Genomic DNA, 19,085 nt, shown 5'->3' on the forward strand with positions numbered 1-19,085 from the left:
TACCAACATGAGCAGCAGCTACGTTTGGCTACTAGTGGAATTTCTGCGAGAGAGTAACGGTTAATGTGATTAGATGTTAATTATTTGACTAGAATACCTGTATTTGACATTGTGTTGTTATTTCGCTGAACGCTAGATGGTTACATTTGATTTGTGTCAGTGAAACGAGGATACTCAGGTGAGAGAAAAACTTCAACCAAATCTATAGCCCCGTTGGACTGTTTGAAGATGTGGCGTACCCCCCGATTGCATTGAGCGTACCCCTGGGGGTACACCAGTTTAGGAATAGCTGTGTTAAAGGAAAAAGAAATGCAGGAAATTATTCAAGAAAGATCAAGTGTAATATATTATAAAATATAAAGCGAGCGGGATGGAATATATGGGGGGAAAATTTACCAAATTATTTTGTAATCTTCAGCGTAGAAATGCTACCAAATATTATTGACTGAAACTTGTTACACATGGCAGTCACCCATGATTCACCAAACAATATTTTGAAAAAGGAGTCTATACTTTCGTTTCGGTGTCCCCCATCTCCACGAACAGGATTTGTTTTTCTATTAATAATGTAAAATTACCAGCTGTAAAGAAAGACTCATGTCAAGGCAAATTACAGAGGAGGAACTTCTTGATGCAATTAAATCCTTTAAGTCCGGTAAAACTCCAGGGCTGGATGGCGTACCAGTTGAGGTATACCAAACCTTTTTTGCTGTACTTAAAGACTGTTATTAGTATGTTTTAACCACTCTTATAAAAATGGTAGATTGTCAGATACTCAACAAGAAGGTCTGATTTCATTATTACTGGAACAGGACCCAAGTGGTAAATATAAACATCCAGTCCATTAAAAACATTGGAGGCCCCTTACTTCATTGTTGCTTATTTATTCATTTGTATTTAACGTTTATTTAACTAGGCAAGTCAGTTAAGAACAAATTCTTATTTGCAATGACGGCCTACTTGTGAAGCCCCCACGGCCATACCTTCCCCCAACCCGGACAACGCAGTGCAAATTGTGCGCCGCCCTATTGGACTCCCGATCACGGCCAGTTGTGATACGGCCCAGGATCGAACCCGGGTCTGTAGTGATGCCTTGAGCACTGCGATGCACAGCATTAGACCGCTGCCCTACTCGAGATGCAAAAAAATCTAGCAAAATGCATAGGGTATAGAATTTAAAAGGTATTGTCGGATATTTTTCATCCTAATCAGACTGTTTTTTTTTACATGGACGATACATTGGAGACAATATAAGTACTGGAAACAATAGAACACTATGAAACATCTGGGAATCCAGGCCTGGTATTCATAGCTGACTTTGAAAAGGCTTTTGATAAAGTACGACATTTTATATATACAGTGCCTTGCGAAAGTATTCGGCCCCCTTGAACTTTGCAACCTTTTGCCACATTTCCGGCTTCAAACATAAAGATATAAAACTGTATTTTTTTGTGAAGAATCAACAACAAGTGGGACACAATCATGAAGTGGAACGACATTTATTGGATATTTCAAACTTTTTTAACAAATCAAAAACTGAAAATTTGGGCGTGCAAAATTATTCAGCCCCCTTAAGTTAATACTTTGTAGCGCCACCTTTTGCTGCGATTACAGCTGTAAGTCGCTTGGGGTATGTCTCTATCAGTTTTGCACATCGAGAGACTGACATTTTTTCCCATTCCTCCTTGCAAAACAGCTCGAGCTCAGTGAGGTTGGATGGAGAGCATTTGTGAACAGCAGTTTTCAGTTCTTTCCACAGATTCTCGATTGGATTCAGGTCTGGACTTTGACTTGGCCATTCTAACACCTGGATATGTTTATTTTTGAACCATTCCATTGTAGATTTTGCTTTATGTTTTGGATCATTGTCTTGTTGGAAGACAAATCTCCGTCCCAGTCTCAGGTCTTTTGCAGACTCCATCAGGTTTTCTTCCAGAATGGTCCTGTATTTGGCTCCATCCATCTTCCCATCAATTTTAACCATCTTCCCTGTCCCTGCTGAAGAAAAGCAGGCCCAAACCATGATGCTGCCACCAACATGTTTGACAGTGGGGATGGTGTGTTCAGGGTGATGAGCTGTGTTGCTTTTACGCCAGACATAACATTTTGCATTGTTGCCAAAAAGTTCAATTTTGGTTTCATCTGACCAGAGCACCTTCTTCCACATGTTTGGTGTGTCTCCCAGGTGGCTTGTGGCAAACTTTAAACAACACTTTTTATGGATATCTTTAAGAAATGGCTTTCTTCTTGCCACTCTTCCATAAAGGCCAGATTTGTGCAATATACGACTGATTGTTGTCCTATGGACAGAGTCTCCCACCTCCGCTGTAGATCTCTGCAATTCATCCAGAGTGATCATGGGCCTCTTGGCTGCATCTCTGATCAGTCTTCTCCTTGAATGAGCTGAAAGTTTAGAGGGACGGCCAGGTCTTGGTAGATTTGCAGTGGTCTGATACTCCTTCCATTTCAATATTATCGCTTGCACAGTGCTCCTTGGGATGTTTAAAGCTTGGGAAATCTTTTTGTATCCAAATCCAGCTTTAAACTTCTTCACAACAGTATCTCGGACCTGCCTGGTGTGTTCCTTGTTCTTCATGATGCTCTCTGCGCTTTTGACGGACCTCTGAGACTATCACAGTGCAGGTGCATTTATACGGAGACTTGATTACACACAGGTGGATTGTATTTATCATCATTAGTCATTTAGGTCAACATTGGATCATTCAGAGATCCTCACTGAACTTCTGGAGAGAGTTTGCTGCACTGAAAGTAAAGGGGCTGAATAATTTTGCACGCCCAATTTTTCAGTTTTTGATTTGTTAAAAAAGTTTGAAATATCCAATAAATGTCGTTCCACTTCATGATTGTGTCCCACTTGTTGTTGATTCTTCACAAAAAAATACAGTTTTATATCTTTATGTTTGAAGCCTGAAGGGTGGCAAAAGGTCGCAAAGTTCAAGGGGGCCGAATACTTTCGCAAGGCACTGTATCTTATACAATGGGTTGAAGTTATGTGTAGGTGTAAAATAGTAAATAATGGCTTTTTCTAAGAAAGTATTCAACTGTCAAGAGGGGTAAAACAAACTTGTCCACTATCGGTATATCTATTTATTATGGCCATCGAAATGCTAATTAAATCAGATCCAACAATAAGATCAAAGAGCTAGAAATCCAGGGCTTACAAACAAAAGTGTCATTGTACCCTGACGATTCATGTTTTCTTTTAAATCCACAATTTGGATCCCTCCACAGCCTTATAGAGGATCTACAGTAAACTCAGTTTTTCACAATCCCTGACATTTAATCTTAGTAAAAATTCCCTGTTTAAGGTCAGTTAGGATCACTTTATTTTAAGAATATGAAATGTCAGAATAATACTAGAGAGAACAATTTATTTCAGCTTTTATTTCTTTCATCACATTCCCAGAGGGTCATAAGTTTAAATACACTCAATTCATATTTGGTAGCATTGCCTTTCAATTGTTTAACTTGGGTCAAACATTTTTGGTAGCATTCCACAAGCTTCCCACAATTAGTTGGGTGGATCTTGGTCCATTCCTCCTGACAGAGCTGGTGTAACTGAGTCAGGTTTGTAGGCCTCCTTGCTCCCACACGCTTTTTCAGTTCTGCTCACAAATTTTCGATAGGAATGAGGTCAGGGCTTTGTGATGGCCACTCCAATACCTTGACTTTGTTGTCCTTAAGCCATTTTGCCACAACTTTGGAAGTATGCTTGGGGTCATTGTCCATTTGGAAGACCCATTTGCGACCAAGTTTTAACTTTAACTGATGTCTTGATGTTGCTTCAATATATCCACATAATTTTCCTCCCTCATGATACCATCTATTTTGTGAAGTGCACCAGTCCCTCCAGCAGCAAAGCACCCCCACAACATGCTGCCACCCCCATGCTTCACAGTTGGGATGGTGTTCTTTGGCTTGCAAGCATCCCCCATTTTCCTCCAAACATAACGATGGTCATTATGGCCAAACAGTTCTATTTTTGTTACATCAGACCAGAGGACATTTCTCCAAAAAGTACAATCTTTGTCCCCATGTGCAGTTGCAAACTGTAGCCTGGCATTTTTATGGCGGTTTTGGAGCAGTGGCTTCTTCCTTGCTGAGTGGCCGTTCAGGTTATGTCGATATAGAACATGTTTTACTGTGGATGAAGATACTTTTGTACCTGTTTCCTCCAGTATCTTCACAACGTCCTTTGCTTTTGTTCTGGGATTGATTTGCACTTTTCGCACCAAAGTACGTTAATCTCTAGTAGACTGAACGCATCTCCTTCCCGAGCGGTATGACGGCTGCGTGGTCCCATGGTGTTTATACTTGCGTACTATTGTTTGTATAGATGAACGTGGTACCTTCAGGTGTTTGGAAATTGCTCCCAAGGATGAACCAGACTTGTGATCTACAATTTTTTTTCTGAGGTCTTCTGATTTTCCCATGATGTCAAGCATAGAGTCACTGAGTTTTAAGGTAGGCCTTGAAATACATCCACAGGTACACCTCCAACCTCCAATTCTGTCAATTATCAGAATCTTTGACATGACATTTTCTGGAATTTTCCAAGCTGTTTAAAGGCACAGTCAACTTAGTATATGTGAACTTCTGACCCACTGTAATTGTGATACAGTGAATTATAAGTGAATTAATATGTCTGTAAACAATTGTTGGAAAAATTACTCATGTCATGAACAAAGTACATGTCCTAACTGACTTGCCAAAACTATAGTTTGTTAACAAGAAATTTGTGGAGTGGTTGAAAAACGAGTTTTAATGACTTCAACCTAAGTGTATGTAAACTTCCGACTTCAACTGTATATACATTTTTTACCTCTCTGTATTACAGTATATTACGCATTGTATCACAAAAAACTACAACTTTTACATTACTGTGTAGTTTACCAATAAAATGGTCTGACTGGGAAGTAGACACATGTACTCTGTATTCATTTCCCGCAATAAATAATTTCACAATAAAATGTTTATTGAAATTTAGCAAAAATAGATCAAATCTTGCTACCATAGAAAGGAAAATCACCCTGATTTAACTCTTTAGTCATGTCCCAGTTTATCTATTTGCTTATGGCCTTGCCTAAACCTAGCGACTTATTTAAATTATATGAGCAAAACATTTTCCATTTAATTTGGAACAACATTAAACTGGCCTATTAATATAATGAATATGCAATTATTAAATATTAAAGCATTAGAGGCTTCAGGCTTCAGCACTAAAGGCTTCAGTCATACAAAAGTTATACTTAAATCCAAACTGATTCTCTAGCAGATGAGTAAAATGTCCCTCTCCATATTCAAGAATGGCCTTTTTCCCTTTATTCAGATTGCAACCTCTAACTTTCTGTTATATGAAAATGAAATAATCCCCAAAATATTGCTATTTTTAAAACAAGCCAGAGAAAGTTGGTTGCAATTTCAGTTTAATCCACCAGAATAAACTGTGGGTTTATTTAAGATACTCTTTGAAGAGGTAGGGTTTCAAGATGGGCAGGGACTCTGCTGTCCTGGATTCCGGGGGAAGCTGGTTCCACCATTGGGGTGCCAGGACAGAGAAAAGCTTTAGACCAGAGATGGGAGAACAGAGTAGTCAAGTTGGGGTGTAGGGTTTCAGCATAGCCGGAAGGTAGGGGCAGTTCCTCTTGCTGCTCTGTAGGTAAGTGCCATGGTCTTGTAGTGGATGCGAGCTTCAACTGGAAGCCAGTGGAGTGTGTGGAAGAGCAGGGTGACATGGCGGCTGCAGCAATCTGGATAAATTGCAGGGATTTGATGGCACAAGCAGGGAGCCCAGCCAACAACAAGTTGCAGTAGTCCAGACGGTAGATGACAAGTGCCTGGATTAGGACCTGCGTGAGGTACGGGTCTTACTCTACAAATGTGGTAGAGTATGAACCTGCAGGAGCAAGTCCTGCTTTGATGTTTGCAGAGAACAACAGCATGTTGTCCAGGGTCACGCTAAGATTCTTTGCACTCTGGGAGGGGTACACCGTGGAGTTGTCAACTGTGATGGAGAGGTCTTTGAGTGGGTAGGCCTTCCTTGTCGAGATTGAGTTTAAGGTGCTGGGCCAACATCCAAGCTGAGATATCCGCTAGGCACACTGAGATGCGTGTCACCACCTGGGTGTCAGAAGGGGGAAGGAGAAAAGTAGTTGAGTGTCATCCACATAGCAATGATAGGAGAGACCATGTGAGGATATGATGGAGCCGAGTGACTTGGTGTACCCATAGAATTTTGGTATTTGGTATTTTATTAGGATCCTCATTAGCTGTTGCAAAAGCAGCAGCTACTCTTCCTGGGGTCCACACAAAACATGAAACAGGAATTAATACAGAACATTAATACACAAGAACAGCTCAAGGACAGAACGACATATACTACCGGTCAAAAGCTTTAGAACACCTACTCATTCAATAGTTTTTCTTTATTTTGACTATTTTCTACATTGTAGAATAATAGTGAAGACATAAACTATGAATAACACATATGGAATCATGTAGTAACCAAAAAAGTGTTTAAAAAATCTAAATACAATTTATATTTGAGAATCTTCAAATAGCCACCCTTTGCCTTTATACCAGCTTTGCACATGCTTGGCATTCTCTCAACCAGCTTCACCTGGAATGCTTTTCCTACAGTCTTGAAGAAGTTCCCACATATGCTGAGCACTTGTTGACTGCTTTTCCTTCACTCTGTGGTCCGACCCGTCCCAAACCATCTCAATTTCGTTGAGGTTGGGTGATTGTGGAGGCCAGGTCATCTGATGCAGCAGTCCATCACTCTCCTTCTTGGCAAAATAGCCCTTACACAGCCTGGAGGTGTGTTGGGTCATTGTCCTGTTGAAAAACAAATGATAGTCCCACTAAGCCCAAACCTGATGGGATGGCATATCGCTGCAGAATGCTGTGGTAGCCATGCTGGTTAAATAAATCACAAACAGTGTCACCAGGAAAGCACCCCCATACCATAACACCTCCTCCTCCATGCTTCACAGTGGGAACTACACATATGGAGATCATCCGTTCACCCACACCACGTCTCACAAAGACACAGCGGTTGGAACCAAAAATCTCCAATTTGGACTCCAGACAAAGGACAAATTTCCACCAGTCTAATGTCCATTGCTTGTGTTTCTTGGCCCAAGCATGTCTCTTCTTCTTATTGGTGTCCTTTAGTAGTGTTTTTTTCCCAGCAATGGGCCATGAAGGCCTGATTCACACAGTCTCCTCTGAACAGTTGATGTTGAGAAGTGTCTGTTACTTGAACTCTGTGAAGCATTTATTTGGGCTGCATTTTCTGAGGCTGGTAACTCTAATGAACTTATCCTCTGCAGCAGAGGTAACTGGGCCATTGTGAAGTCAGATTTGATGCACCCAGTGGTCAGCGATGAGTTCATGAAAGAAGTGAGGAATCAGAGAAGGTTTCCAGAGATGGTCTGGAGAAGGGAGGAGTGGATGGGGTTGAGTGGATAGGTTGTCCGGCTCCCAGATCTAGTAGCATGGAGATAGAGGGGAGAAAGAGGTCAAGGCGCTCTGTGTGAGTGGGACCAGTGGACCCAATAGGCTGAGTCAATGAGGAGCGGATGTCATCCACCTTCTTTTCAAAGTGGTTGACAAAGAGGGAGGAGGTGGAGTATTAAGGAGGGAGGAGAAGGTGGAAAAGAGTTTCCTAGGTTTAGAGGCGGAAGCTTGAAATTCTGCATTATAGAAAGTGGCTTTAACAGTGAATACAGAGGGAGTGAAAGGATGATAGGTCCTCTGGAAGTTTAGTTTTCCTCCAATTTTGCTCATCCACCTTTAGCCCCTCCGCTACATAGCAGGAGGGGAGGGACAAGCCGGCCTGGGAGGAAAGGAGACAGTGGGAGTCATAGGATGCGGAAAGGGAGGTGAAGGAGACAGGAGGGCAAAGGTTTTTAGCAGAAGCGAGAGATGATAGGATAGAAGAGGAGAGAGTAGTGGGAGAAAGAGAGCAGAAAAGGAACAAAGTAGTGATCAGAGACCTGGAGGGGGTTTGCAGTGAGATTTGTAGGCAAACAGCCTTTAGTAAATATGAGGTCAAGCGCATTGCCTGCCTTGTGAGTGGGAGAGGACTGTGAAAGGGTGAGGTCAAGCGTATTGCCTGCCTTGTGAGTGGGAGAGGACTGTGAAAGGGTGAGGTCAAGCGCATTGCCTGCTTGTGAGTGGGAGAGGACTGTGAAAGGGTGAGGTCAAGCGCATTGCCTGCCTTTTGAGTGGGAGAGGACTGTGAAAGGGTGAGGTGAAAAGAGGCAAGGAGGCGAAGAAAGAATTGGAAAGAAATGAAGGCAGACGTTGGGAGGTTGAAGTTACCCAGAACAAAGAGCGGTGAGCCATTGTCAGGAAATGAGCTTATCAAGATGTCAACCTAAGTGAGGAACTCTCTAAGGGCACCTGGTGGGTGATGGATGACAACAATGTTAAGCTTCAGTGGACAAGTGACAGTGACAGCATGGAATTCAAATGAGGAAATGGACAGGTGAGAGAGGGAGAAAAGAGAAAAGCTCCACTTAGGAGAAATGAGTAGCCCTGTGCCACCACCACCACCACGACCAGATGCTCTCAGACTATGAGAGAACGCATGAAAGGAGAGCAGTTGGAGAAGCAGGGGTGATCCAAGTCTCCGTCGGGGCCAACAAGTCTAGTGACTGAAGGGCAGCATAGGCTGAGATGAACTCGGCGTTCTTGACCACAGGTTGGTAGTTCCAAACGCTGCCGGTGAATTCAACATGGGTTGTGCGGGCATGGTACACCACAGTAGGAGGGTTGCAGCCAAGGGGTGTTAAGTCTGTCAAGTCTACAGGGAGAGGAGCGAACAGGTAGGGAAATCCATTTATAGTTGACAAAGCTAGAAAAGAGCAAAATGAGATAATCTGAAAAATAACTCAGTAAGACACTTAAGTGAGAGAGTGGTGCGGAGCCTTCCTCTCTTTCCTTTCTTGAATAACTCTGTAGAACAAGTTGGCAGAACAACAGATGAACCCTTTAGACCCCAATAGAATTCTAGAATACTGATGGAGATTACTGAGAATTTCCAAGCTAATGCTCATTTTCTCACACATTTCAAACAGACATGCCTCAAAAGCTAAGAACAAATTACAATTACAAGTTAACTTATTTTTAAAGAGCACAACCTCTTTTTAATATGACACCACATTCATGTCAACAGGAATAACACTCATTGTGTAAAGACACTCACTATCAAATAACGATTAACACTCAACAACAAAAAACCCTCCAGTATTTAAATTGTAGTACATTTGACTAAATTACTCACTCAAAATGTACCAAATATAATATATTACACTTATAAATATTATCCAAAATGTGACCCAAGGTCAATATCCAGAAGAATTTCAAAACCCACACAAAGTAGGCTATTGTATTGACAATGATTCTTACTTCTATAACGATATAAACATGCAAACAACTATTCAGAGACTATTTCAAATGTAGATAACCTCTCTCAATAACATTTTGTACAGACGAGGCCTTACGGAAAATGGTAGCCTACCTTGACAACAATTCAGTGAATGCAACAAGTATTAGATAAAGACCGATAAAGAGAGAAGATACTAAACACAACAACTGTGTCCCACTCTTTGCCCTGCTTCCACTCCGGATGCACACCACACACTCTGGCATCCTTCAAAATTCACCTGCTGTCAAATGAGTTACAACTCGGTCCACACACCCTGGTGCCACGCCCGCATCTTCCTGCCACTGTAGTCATATCACAAAGGGAATGCAGAACCGCCTGCGGTTTCTGGGAAGGGGCCTTTGCATGGTCCCCCGGCACAATGTACACATTTATGATGGCAATGTTGAGCATCCCCAAAACACATACTTCCACCGTTTTCTGCCTGTGTGTCCAACATTGTAATAGCTCCTCAGTTGGTCAAGATGGTCAACTCCACCCATTTTCTTGTTGTAATCCACTACAAGATCTGGAACTGATATACATTCCTACCAAGTTAAAAAACAACTCCACAACCCCTGCCACTGCCGCTTTAGGCCCAGGCTGTGTGGTACAAGGGTGACTGGAGGGACTTGTGGCAGACACACTCCATGGAAATGTAGGCTCCCCTCTCGGGAGTGCTCTAATTCTTCCTCCTCTTCCTCTGCTTCCTCCTCATCTCCCTCTTCCTCTCCCCTTTCCTCCTCCTCTCGATGTTCCCCTCCCTCTTCGTCTCTCCTCTTCCTCTCGCCCTCCACTCGCCTCTCCTTCATTCTCCTCTTCCACTCTCCCTCCACTGTCCCCTCGCTCCACATCATCTCTAATTCCTCTTCCTCCCTGCCTTTTGCTGCTGAGCCCCGACTCTCCACATCAGTTTCTTCGTTTTCACTGACTTAGAGTAAACAGAGGGAGATGAGCAGCAAAATTATACAATTGTAGTCAGGAACATAATCTCTCTCTCTCCCTCTCACACTGTCTCTCTCTTCCTTCCTCTTTTTCTTTTTCTCAACCATACACACACTCTCTTCCTAATAACGGGTTTCCATAATAAATTGTGTGATACAGTTGCACGCCTCCCATTCCGCACACACTCGCTCTCTCCTCCAATCACCTCGTGCTTTCTTGCCTGACAGACTAACTACAGAGTGTGCCAATGTTAGCTGATTAGTTACGAATCTAGGACAGTTTCCAAATGAATGGCATCGGTTAAACAGGACAAAACAAGCAACTTGTTAGCTGGCTATGTAAACAAATATCCAAATATCCGCCTACTGCGTGGGCATCTAACCGAACACGACAGCTAAGCTGTCAAATAATAGGAAACCGAGGCAATGTATAGCCTATCAATATCTGCACCTACCAAACCATCACCTAAGCCAAACAGATAAAGACAAATTACTCTAGCCTTCATTTCAGTGGCTAGTTAGCTAGTTGTCTTTAGGGATAGCTAGTAAATGTGACAGCTGAGGTTGACGCTTCGTGAGCTCAGCTCAAATGTACAACTACACACAACTCTTCTTGCATGACAGACTGACTAGCTTGTTAGCTAGCTACAGCAAGCAGCTTGGGCCGTTTCCAGATGAATTACATCAGTAGAAACAAGACAAAACAACCAACTAGTTGTACTGATGCTCATTCTGTTCACCAGTTTCGGAGGTCTACGTCACTGGCTTTCTAGGCTTCACTGAACGGGATTCATTATCATCAACCCCGGATTGTCTTGTCTGATTACACACACCTGGTACCCAGTTGGAGTCATTAAAAAAACTCATTTTTCAACCACTCCACACATTTCTTATTAACAAACTATAGTTTTGGCAAGTCAGTTAAGACATCTACTTTGTGCATGACACAAGTCATTTTTCCAACAATTGTTTACTGACAGATTATTTCACTTATAATTCACTGTATCACAATTCCAGTGGGTCAGAAGTTTACTGTGCCTTTTTAAACAGCGTGGACAATTCCAGAAAATGATGTCATGGCTTTAGAAGCTTCTGATAGGCTAATTGACATCATTTGAGTCAATTGGAGGTGTACCTGTGGATGTATTTCAAGGCCTACCTTCAAACTCAGTGCCTCTTTGCTTGACATCATGGGAAAATCAAAAGAAATCAGCCAAGATGCTAGAAAAAAAATTGTAGACCTCCACAAGTCTGGTTCATCCTTGGGAGCAATTTCCAAACGCCTGAAGGTACCACGTTCATCTGTACAAACAATAGTACGCAAGTATAAACACCAACACCACCACTCGGGAAGGAGACGCGTTCGGTCTCCTAGAGATGAAGGTACTTTGGTGCGAAAAGTGCAAATCAATCCCAGAACACCAGCAAAGGACCTTGTGAAGATGCTGGAGGAAACGGGTACAAAATGATCTATATCCACAGTAAAAACGAATTCTATATTGACATCACCTGAAAGGTCGCTCAGCAAGGAAGAAGCAATTGCTCCAAAACCGCCATTAAAAAAAGCTAGACTACGGTTTGCAACTGCATGTGCGGACAAAGATCGTAGTTTTTGGAGAAATGTCCTCTGGTCCGATGAAACAAAAATATAACTATTTGGCGGTTTGCAAGCCGAAGAACACCATCCCAACCGTGAAGCACGAGGGGTGGCAGCATCATGTTGTGGGGGTGCTTCGCTGCAGGAGGGACTGGTGCACTTCACAAAATAGGTGGCATCATGAGGGAGGAAAATTATGTGGATCTATTGAAGCAACATCTCAAGACATCAGTCAGGAAGTTAAAGCTTGGTCGCAAATGGGTCTTCCAAATGGACAATGACCCCAAGCATACTTCCAAAGTTGTGGCAAAATGGCTGAAGGACAACAAAGTCAAGGTATTGGAGTGGCCATCACAAAGCCCTGACCTCAATCCTATCGAAAATTTGTGGGCAGAACTGAAAAAGCGTGTGCGAGCAAGGAGGCCTACAAACCTGACTCGGTTACACCAGCTCTGTCAGGAGGAATGGGCTAAAATTCACCCAACTTATTGTGGGAAGCTTGTGGAAGGCTACCTGAAACCCTTGACCCAAGTTAAACAATTGAAAAGCAGTGCTACCAAATACTAATTGAGTGTATGTAAACTTCTGACCCAATGGGAATGTGATGAAATAAATAAAATCTGAAATAAATCATTCTCTCTACTATTATTCTGACATTTCACATTCTTAAAATAAAGTGGTGATCCTAACTGATTTAACACAGATTACATGTCAGGAATTGTGAAAAAACGAAGTTTAAATGTAGTTGGTTAAGGTGTATGTAAACCTCCGACTTCAACTGTATATGCCCTCTGTTCCCTCTATCTTGGTTATTGTTTCCATGTCCGTTGGTGGTGCGGGTACCTATGCGTTGGTGCAGCTGTTATGCTGAATGCTTTATAAATTGTGTATTACGGGTATTACGTCCCGTGTCGTTCGGTTTACCCTCGCTCTTTTGTTTGGTTACAGCCCAGTGTTTTTGTATACGTGTTTGTTTTGGGTGTATTAAAAACCACTATTGTGTATCGCCTGCGCCTGTCTCCAAAATCCTTTATAGCAGCGTGACACTAGTTAGCTGATAATATGCAGCTAAACACTGCAGCTATTTCCATGAGACAGAGAGCAATCATTTGAGCTCCACCTCTGATGTGCTCGCCTGTACCAACCAACTTGTCTTGACATGACAGGATTTGCTAATCTGACAGCTGTTACCCGAGTTTACAGCGTTCAATATTGACAGCACCAAACGTATATATCTGCCGTTTACTCATTTCACTCACCTCAACGTTATTGCTTTTCAAAGTGCAAGGACATATCCGTATCGTCAACCAACACAACCAACAACCAATACAACACAACCAATACAACACAACCAACAACCAATACAACACAACCAACACAACCAACAACCAATACAACACAACCAACAACCAATACAACACAACCAATACAACACAACCAACAACCAATACAACACAACCAATACAACACAACCAACAACCAATACAACACAACCAACAACCAATACAACACAACCAATACAACACAACCAACAACCAATACAACACAACCAATACAACACAACCAACAACCAATACAACACAACCAACAACCAATACAACACAACCAATACAACACAACCAACAACCAATACAACACAACCAATACAACACAACCAACAACCAATACAACACAACCAACAACCAATACAACACAACCAATACAACACAACCAATACAACACAACCAACAACCAATACAACACAACCAATAACCAATACAACACAACCAATACAACACAACCAACAACCAATACAACACAACCAATACAACACAACCAACAACCAATACAACACAACCAACAACCAATACAACACAACCAATACAACACAACCAACAACCAATACAACACAACCAATACAACACAACCAACAACCAATACAACACAACCAACACAACCAACAACAATAACAGCAACCATGCAGCTTCGTCCAAAGTGTGGAGACGTTCTTTTTGAGTAATGAAGTGATAAAAACGTTGATCAGTCAAATGACAGCATACCCTGTTTCCGGGTTTCTGGTTGACGACAACAGCCACGCGAACACGACAACGGGGATGTTATCAAGTGAATTTTGCGATATGGAGACAGACATAAAACAAGGCCGTTCGCGGTGGTGGAGGCTGGTGAGGGGAGGACGGCTCATAATAACGGCGGGAACGGAGCGAGTGGAATGGCATCCAACCAGGTGTTTGATACCATTCCGCCTACTCCGCTCAAGCCATTCCCACGAGCCCGTCCTCCCCAATTAAGGCGCCACCAGCCTCCTGTGGTCCGCGGCCGCTATAGTTATTTAAAGTGAGGCAGTCGACGGCCGCTGTGGGTTCTAAAAAGTTAAGACAGAAAATATACACCTGGAGATATCATCAGTCCTCCAGCTATTTATTTGGCTGTCATGGCATCCTGAATGCAGAGATGCCAGAGCAGGTTTTACTACCTTCCCCAGCTTATAGGCTGCCTCTCATAAACAAATACTATGAGGAGGTTTGTAGAGATGATTGACACTATTGAGATGCACCATTCCCTAGCCTCCGGCACTATGTGAAAACAAATTACTATTTTCCTCCCTCTATTTAAGCATTTTCTCTGTGTTGTCTATGCTGCTGTATGCCCTCCCTCCCTGTTGTCATGTGAGATTCCAGTCAGCGCCCCCCAGATGGGGATGTGAGAGCTGTCTCAAAGGAACGCAGCTGTGTCTGTCATCCAATGCGTGCACTTTAGGGACCAGTCACATTATATCAGGCCCAAGCCCTGACGGAGACACTGCACAGAGACAAATCTGTTGGGCCACTAGCTTCCACACATGCTGGAGGGCTGGAGAGCGAGGAAGAGGGGCCACAATTGCACAGTACAGTGGATTATCATGGTAATACAATATCATCAATATAAGCAGTTTATTTGCTGTTTGTGCCATGGTAGTTTTTGGGGAATAAACAGACTGACTTGACCTGACGTGAACTGTCTCGAATGAGTTTCTGTATCGTAGGCTCGTTCACAAATCTGTATATGAGGGTAAGGCGTTCAGTCTCAAGGGATTCCTTTGCCACATACAAACAGGAGTGGGACGGAGGAGGAGAGTCTCTGCTCATGTATTTGATGAGATCAGTGCACTCACAACTGGATAATATATTTGATGTTCTGCGTCTGTTGATAGACATTTCTGCTCTGTAATTCCGTGAGCTCTACACTGTGTTAGACCACAGTGTGTGAAAGGCCACCCGTAGACGCATGAGCTGTGTGGAATGTACAGCAGAACTGGAGAGATTCCATTAGGATTATGTGTGTATCTTCATACAGCGCCTGTCTTTGGTAAGCGGGCGCTGTACTATATGACAGTGCGCGTGTAAAATAAGACGATGTAATTATCTACTTTCTTACAGATTTCCCATTATCTTGCTTTCTCTCTCTCTCTCTCTCTCGTCATGGCTTTGTGTCCCTGCGCGTTGTGACGGCCTCATTACTCTGTGAAGTTAATGGATTCAGCGGCTTGGCCTGCGTTAATTCAACTGTATATATTTCGCTGTGAAACATGCAAACATGATCCCCTGAAAGGAGTGCGAAGAAGGAGATATAGACAAACAGACGGATTGAAAGGGAAGGAGGGGGGGGCGACGAAGGGAGGCAGCAGTGAAAGAGAATGGTGAACTGTAGCAGAGGCCACCCAGGCGTAGTTGTCTGTGGTACTGTTCCTCAGATACTGTGGAGTGCTAATTAAATTCCTCTTGTCACAATGGGTCACCAGACGTAGCAGGCGACAAGCAGGATGGGAGATGGAGAGAGAAGCACTATTCCCCCATAATGTGTCAAATGAGAGGATAGATGAGAGCCAGAGAAGGCTGTTCAGAAGACATAAATTGTTGGCTTAGACTGTTTGTATTTGCACCACATCATTTTATATGAATGTCGACCTTGAGGCGTTATTCTCTTTGGTGGTAGAGAGACTTTAAGGAAATGAGCAGCACTCCTCTGCATTTCATGTGGTAGTTAAATGTGGGTGCAGCTTTGCGTGGCAACATTTAGAATTTCGACTGGGCTCTTATATGCATGGGACCAGCTTTACTTTAAATAGCAGCAGCTGTTGAATGAATCATACATTAGAGCCGAAGAACAGCCTCATGCCTCAGTGTTACCTGGGAGTTGGACTCTCCAAGGTCAGAGCTGGCTTTTTGCATGATTAAATCCTGCTCAAATCATCTATATTCCAAATGACATTCCTAGGCATCGTGCTTGATGGATTCTCCCAATTCTTCAAATTAATGTCATGGTCCACTTGATAGTTTGGAGGAAAACTACATGTAGGAACGTTTTACATTTGATCAGTTAGTGACCACTTAATGGATATTTGAAGAGCAAAATTGCATCTGATTGCCCCCAACCATAACTTGATAGAATGTGGTCTGGTATGTCATTGAGCAAATTTGCTAAAGCACGGTTGTTAGATATATCCCTAGAGATCTAATGGTGCTGCCATGTGTGTCAGATGCATTTATAATATCTAATATCTTTAACAAGTCTCCATTTTCCATGGAAAAGCTAGGCTGTTTTTCCCCCCAACGGAAATTCAGGGAATTTGAGGCCATACATTTCAAACAAGTGTGAGGAAAATTGGCAGATATTATTGTATGATGATGATGATTAGCTCTTTGTTTGAGTGGTTCTTTGATATGTTCACATACATTTTTTTGTGTCGTAATTGGGAGAAAATATACTTTTAAAAAAACATAGTTACCGTGTTGAATGATCCATTTCAAGAAGCTTGACCGGCACAATGAATGAAAGAGACCAGACCAACAACAACTGTGGTAGCTATAGTTGATGACACCAGTGTTCTCCCCAATCTCTCTCCGCAGCACAAGAGGAGTCAGTGGCCACCTACAAAGGCAACGAGTTTTTCAGCTATGACCTGTCTCAGACGCCCATCCAGAGCAGCCTGGACGAGATTAGTTTGTCCTTCCGCACGCTGCAGAGGAACGGGCTCCTGCTCCACACCGGGAAATCAGCTGACTACGTTAACCTATCCCTGAGGAGTGGCGCTGTGTGGCTGGTCATCAACCTCGGGTCCGGGGCCTTCGAGGCCCTGGTGGAGCCTGCCAACGGCAAGTTCAACGACAACGCCTGGCACGAAGTCCGTGTCACGCGCAACCTGCGCCAGGTACTGTAGCCCCCTCCTCCTTCATATGCCCAGCAGTAGTTCTATCGTTCATTATTACAGGAAGAGTTTCATGTTTATACTTAAGAGTGAGTAATAGTGTCATTATTTAGCTTTCAGTAGTTGTTAATGTTTCCTCATCACAGGCATCCAAGGAAAACCAGTTATACTGTCAGCTTGTGATTTAATTATGCTAATTTATCCCTCAGGACTGAAAAACAACGATGAATAGAAAACAAACAACATACTACATTTTTTAAAAAATATCACTGTTTTAGGCTTTTCTGATTGAACCCTTAATGTATCAGTCCCAAACCAAACTCCAGTGACTCATACCCCAGTTCATTAGGATACGTTCAGAAAACATGCCTCACCTAGAGTAACCCATTATATTTTCTCTATGGCAGTCGGTACACAATCTTGTTGTTTTCAATTCAGTTCAGAGTGAAGTGAATCAATACCACAAGTTTGGCTCTCTCAAAATACTGTCTCCATAGGTGAAAAACGATGCCGTGCGATGTTTCGCCTTCTTAGTGAGACTAGTCATGTTGAGGTGTAGATTGTTGTGGCTGAAATAACTTGGAGCTTGTGGATTGATTTCTATGTCAGTCTCATTGAGTCTCAATTCCGGTGTCAACAACAGTGTAGAAATCAATGATAGTTTTTCGTGTACTTTGGATTTGTCATGTTTTTACATATTAAAGGTGCCTTTTTATAATTCCATGTTTCCAACTGAAATGTCACATGTCAATGTGTACAGTGCTGTGGGTGAGTTTATCCTGTGGAAGGAGACCACTATTTTTTTACTGAGCTGAGTCTGATGAACGGTCCATATAGCTAGATCACTTCAACAAAACGGTTGATCTCTGAAAGCATACAGCCATGTATTTCACTTTGAATCTATGTACTAGCTTTACACCTTGTGAGGGTTAGTCAGTGACACACTCTCTTACTTAACCCTGGGTCCTGCCTGCTTCCCCTTCCCACATCACATTAGGCCTGTCTAACTCCTCTCTGACTGGCCATGTTATGGTCAATCGCTTTGCCAACTCTGTCTTCTATACTAACTAACATAACTCTTTAAAGGCTCCAGGCTTTAGTTTTCATCCCTTCATTTCAAAAAAATATATTCTTCATCATTTTTGTCTTTCCAAGGACATTTCTACGCAATTTTGATTTGTATTACTGGTATTATATTGAATGAAGACACTATCTATGTTGTGAATATTATTTTATAAGGAATGTATACACATCCAGCATTTTTCTCCCTTTCTGAGGAAGGATGCAGGCATTGGACATTCTAAACACCATCTGAATAGTTATTTTTCACAGTATCTCTAGATTTTGTTGCTTTTATTGTCTGGAATCAACTAAATAAATGACAAAATTGGCATTCAACATGCTAATTTCCTTTTTACAATCCACAAATATCATCAAGGTTATTTGCCTCCTAGAACTTACTTCCAACAGTATCAGGTAAACTGTATCAGAAAACAAGATATTCTATGACAGAATTCTGTTTAGAGTAGACCTGTGCTCCCTTATTGGATAATCTGGTCGGTCCATTGTGGCTAACAGTAAGGGAATAAGAAAGATGCCGAGTGATAATACTAACAAGCACAGACCTTTACTGTACTGGGCATCAAAGAAATGTCAGGCACAGTGTAACAGTATTACTCAGAGAGAGAGAGAGAGAGAGAGAGAGAGAGAGACTTGAGTTAAAAGACGAGACAAAAAAAATCTTACTTTTCAACTTCAAAGCTCGACTTCCCCTCCCTTCCGCCTTCTAATCCCAATTTTTTCCAAACTTGTTAGTATGCGTAGAGGTAGATCGGTTTTGTTTCTTATTTTTTTATTAATTCTGTTGAATGCCTCCTAACATCAACTGTACATAGTGTATATACA

At 42.3% G+C, this 19,085-nt stretch overlaps 1 protein-coding gene across 3 annotated transcripts in view; it reads left to right on the forward strand.

Annotated features, from left to right (window-relative positions):
* Positions 1–19,085, forward strand: part of LOC110533130 (neurexin-2-like) — a 422,662-nt gene that overhangs the window by 212,828 nt on the left and 190,749 nt on the right. For all 3 annotated transcript variants that reach the window (XM_036933223.1, XM_036933225.1, XM_036933224.1), the window contains one exon: positions 16,882–17,183. In XM_036933223.1, the coding sequence (XP_036789118.1) occupies positions 16,882–17,183 (302 nt within the window). The remainder of the gene's footprint in view (positions 1–16,881; positions 17,184–19,085) is intronic.

This window comes from Oncorhynchus mykiss, chromosome 10 (genome assembly GCF_013265735.2).
Source record: "Oncorhynchus mykiss isolate Arlee chromosome 10, USDA_OmykA_1.1, whole genome shotgun sequence".
Taxonomy (NCBI): Eukaryota; Metazoa; Chordata; class Actinopteri; order Salmoniformes; family Salmonidae; genus Oncorhynchus; species Oncorhynchus mykiss.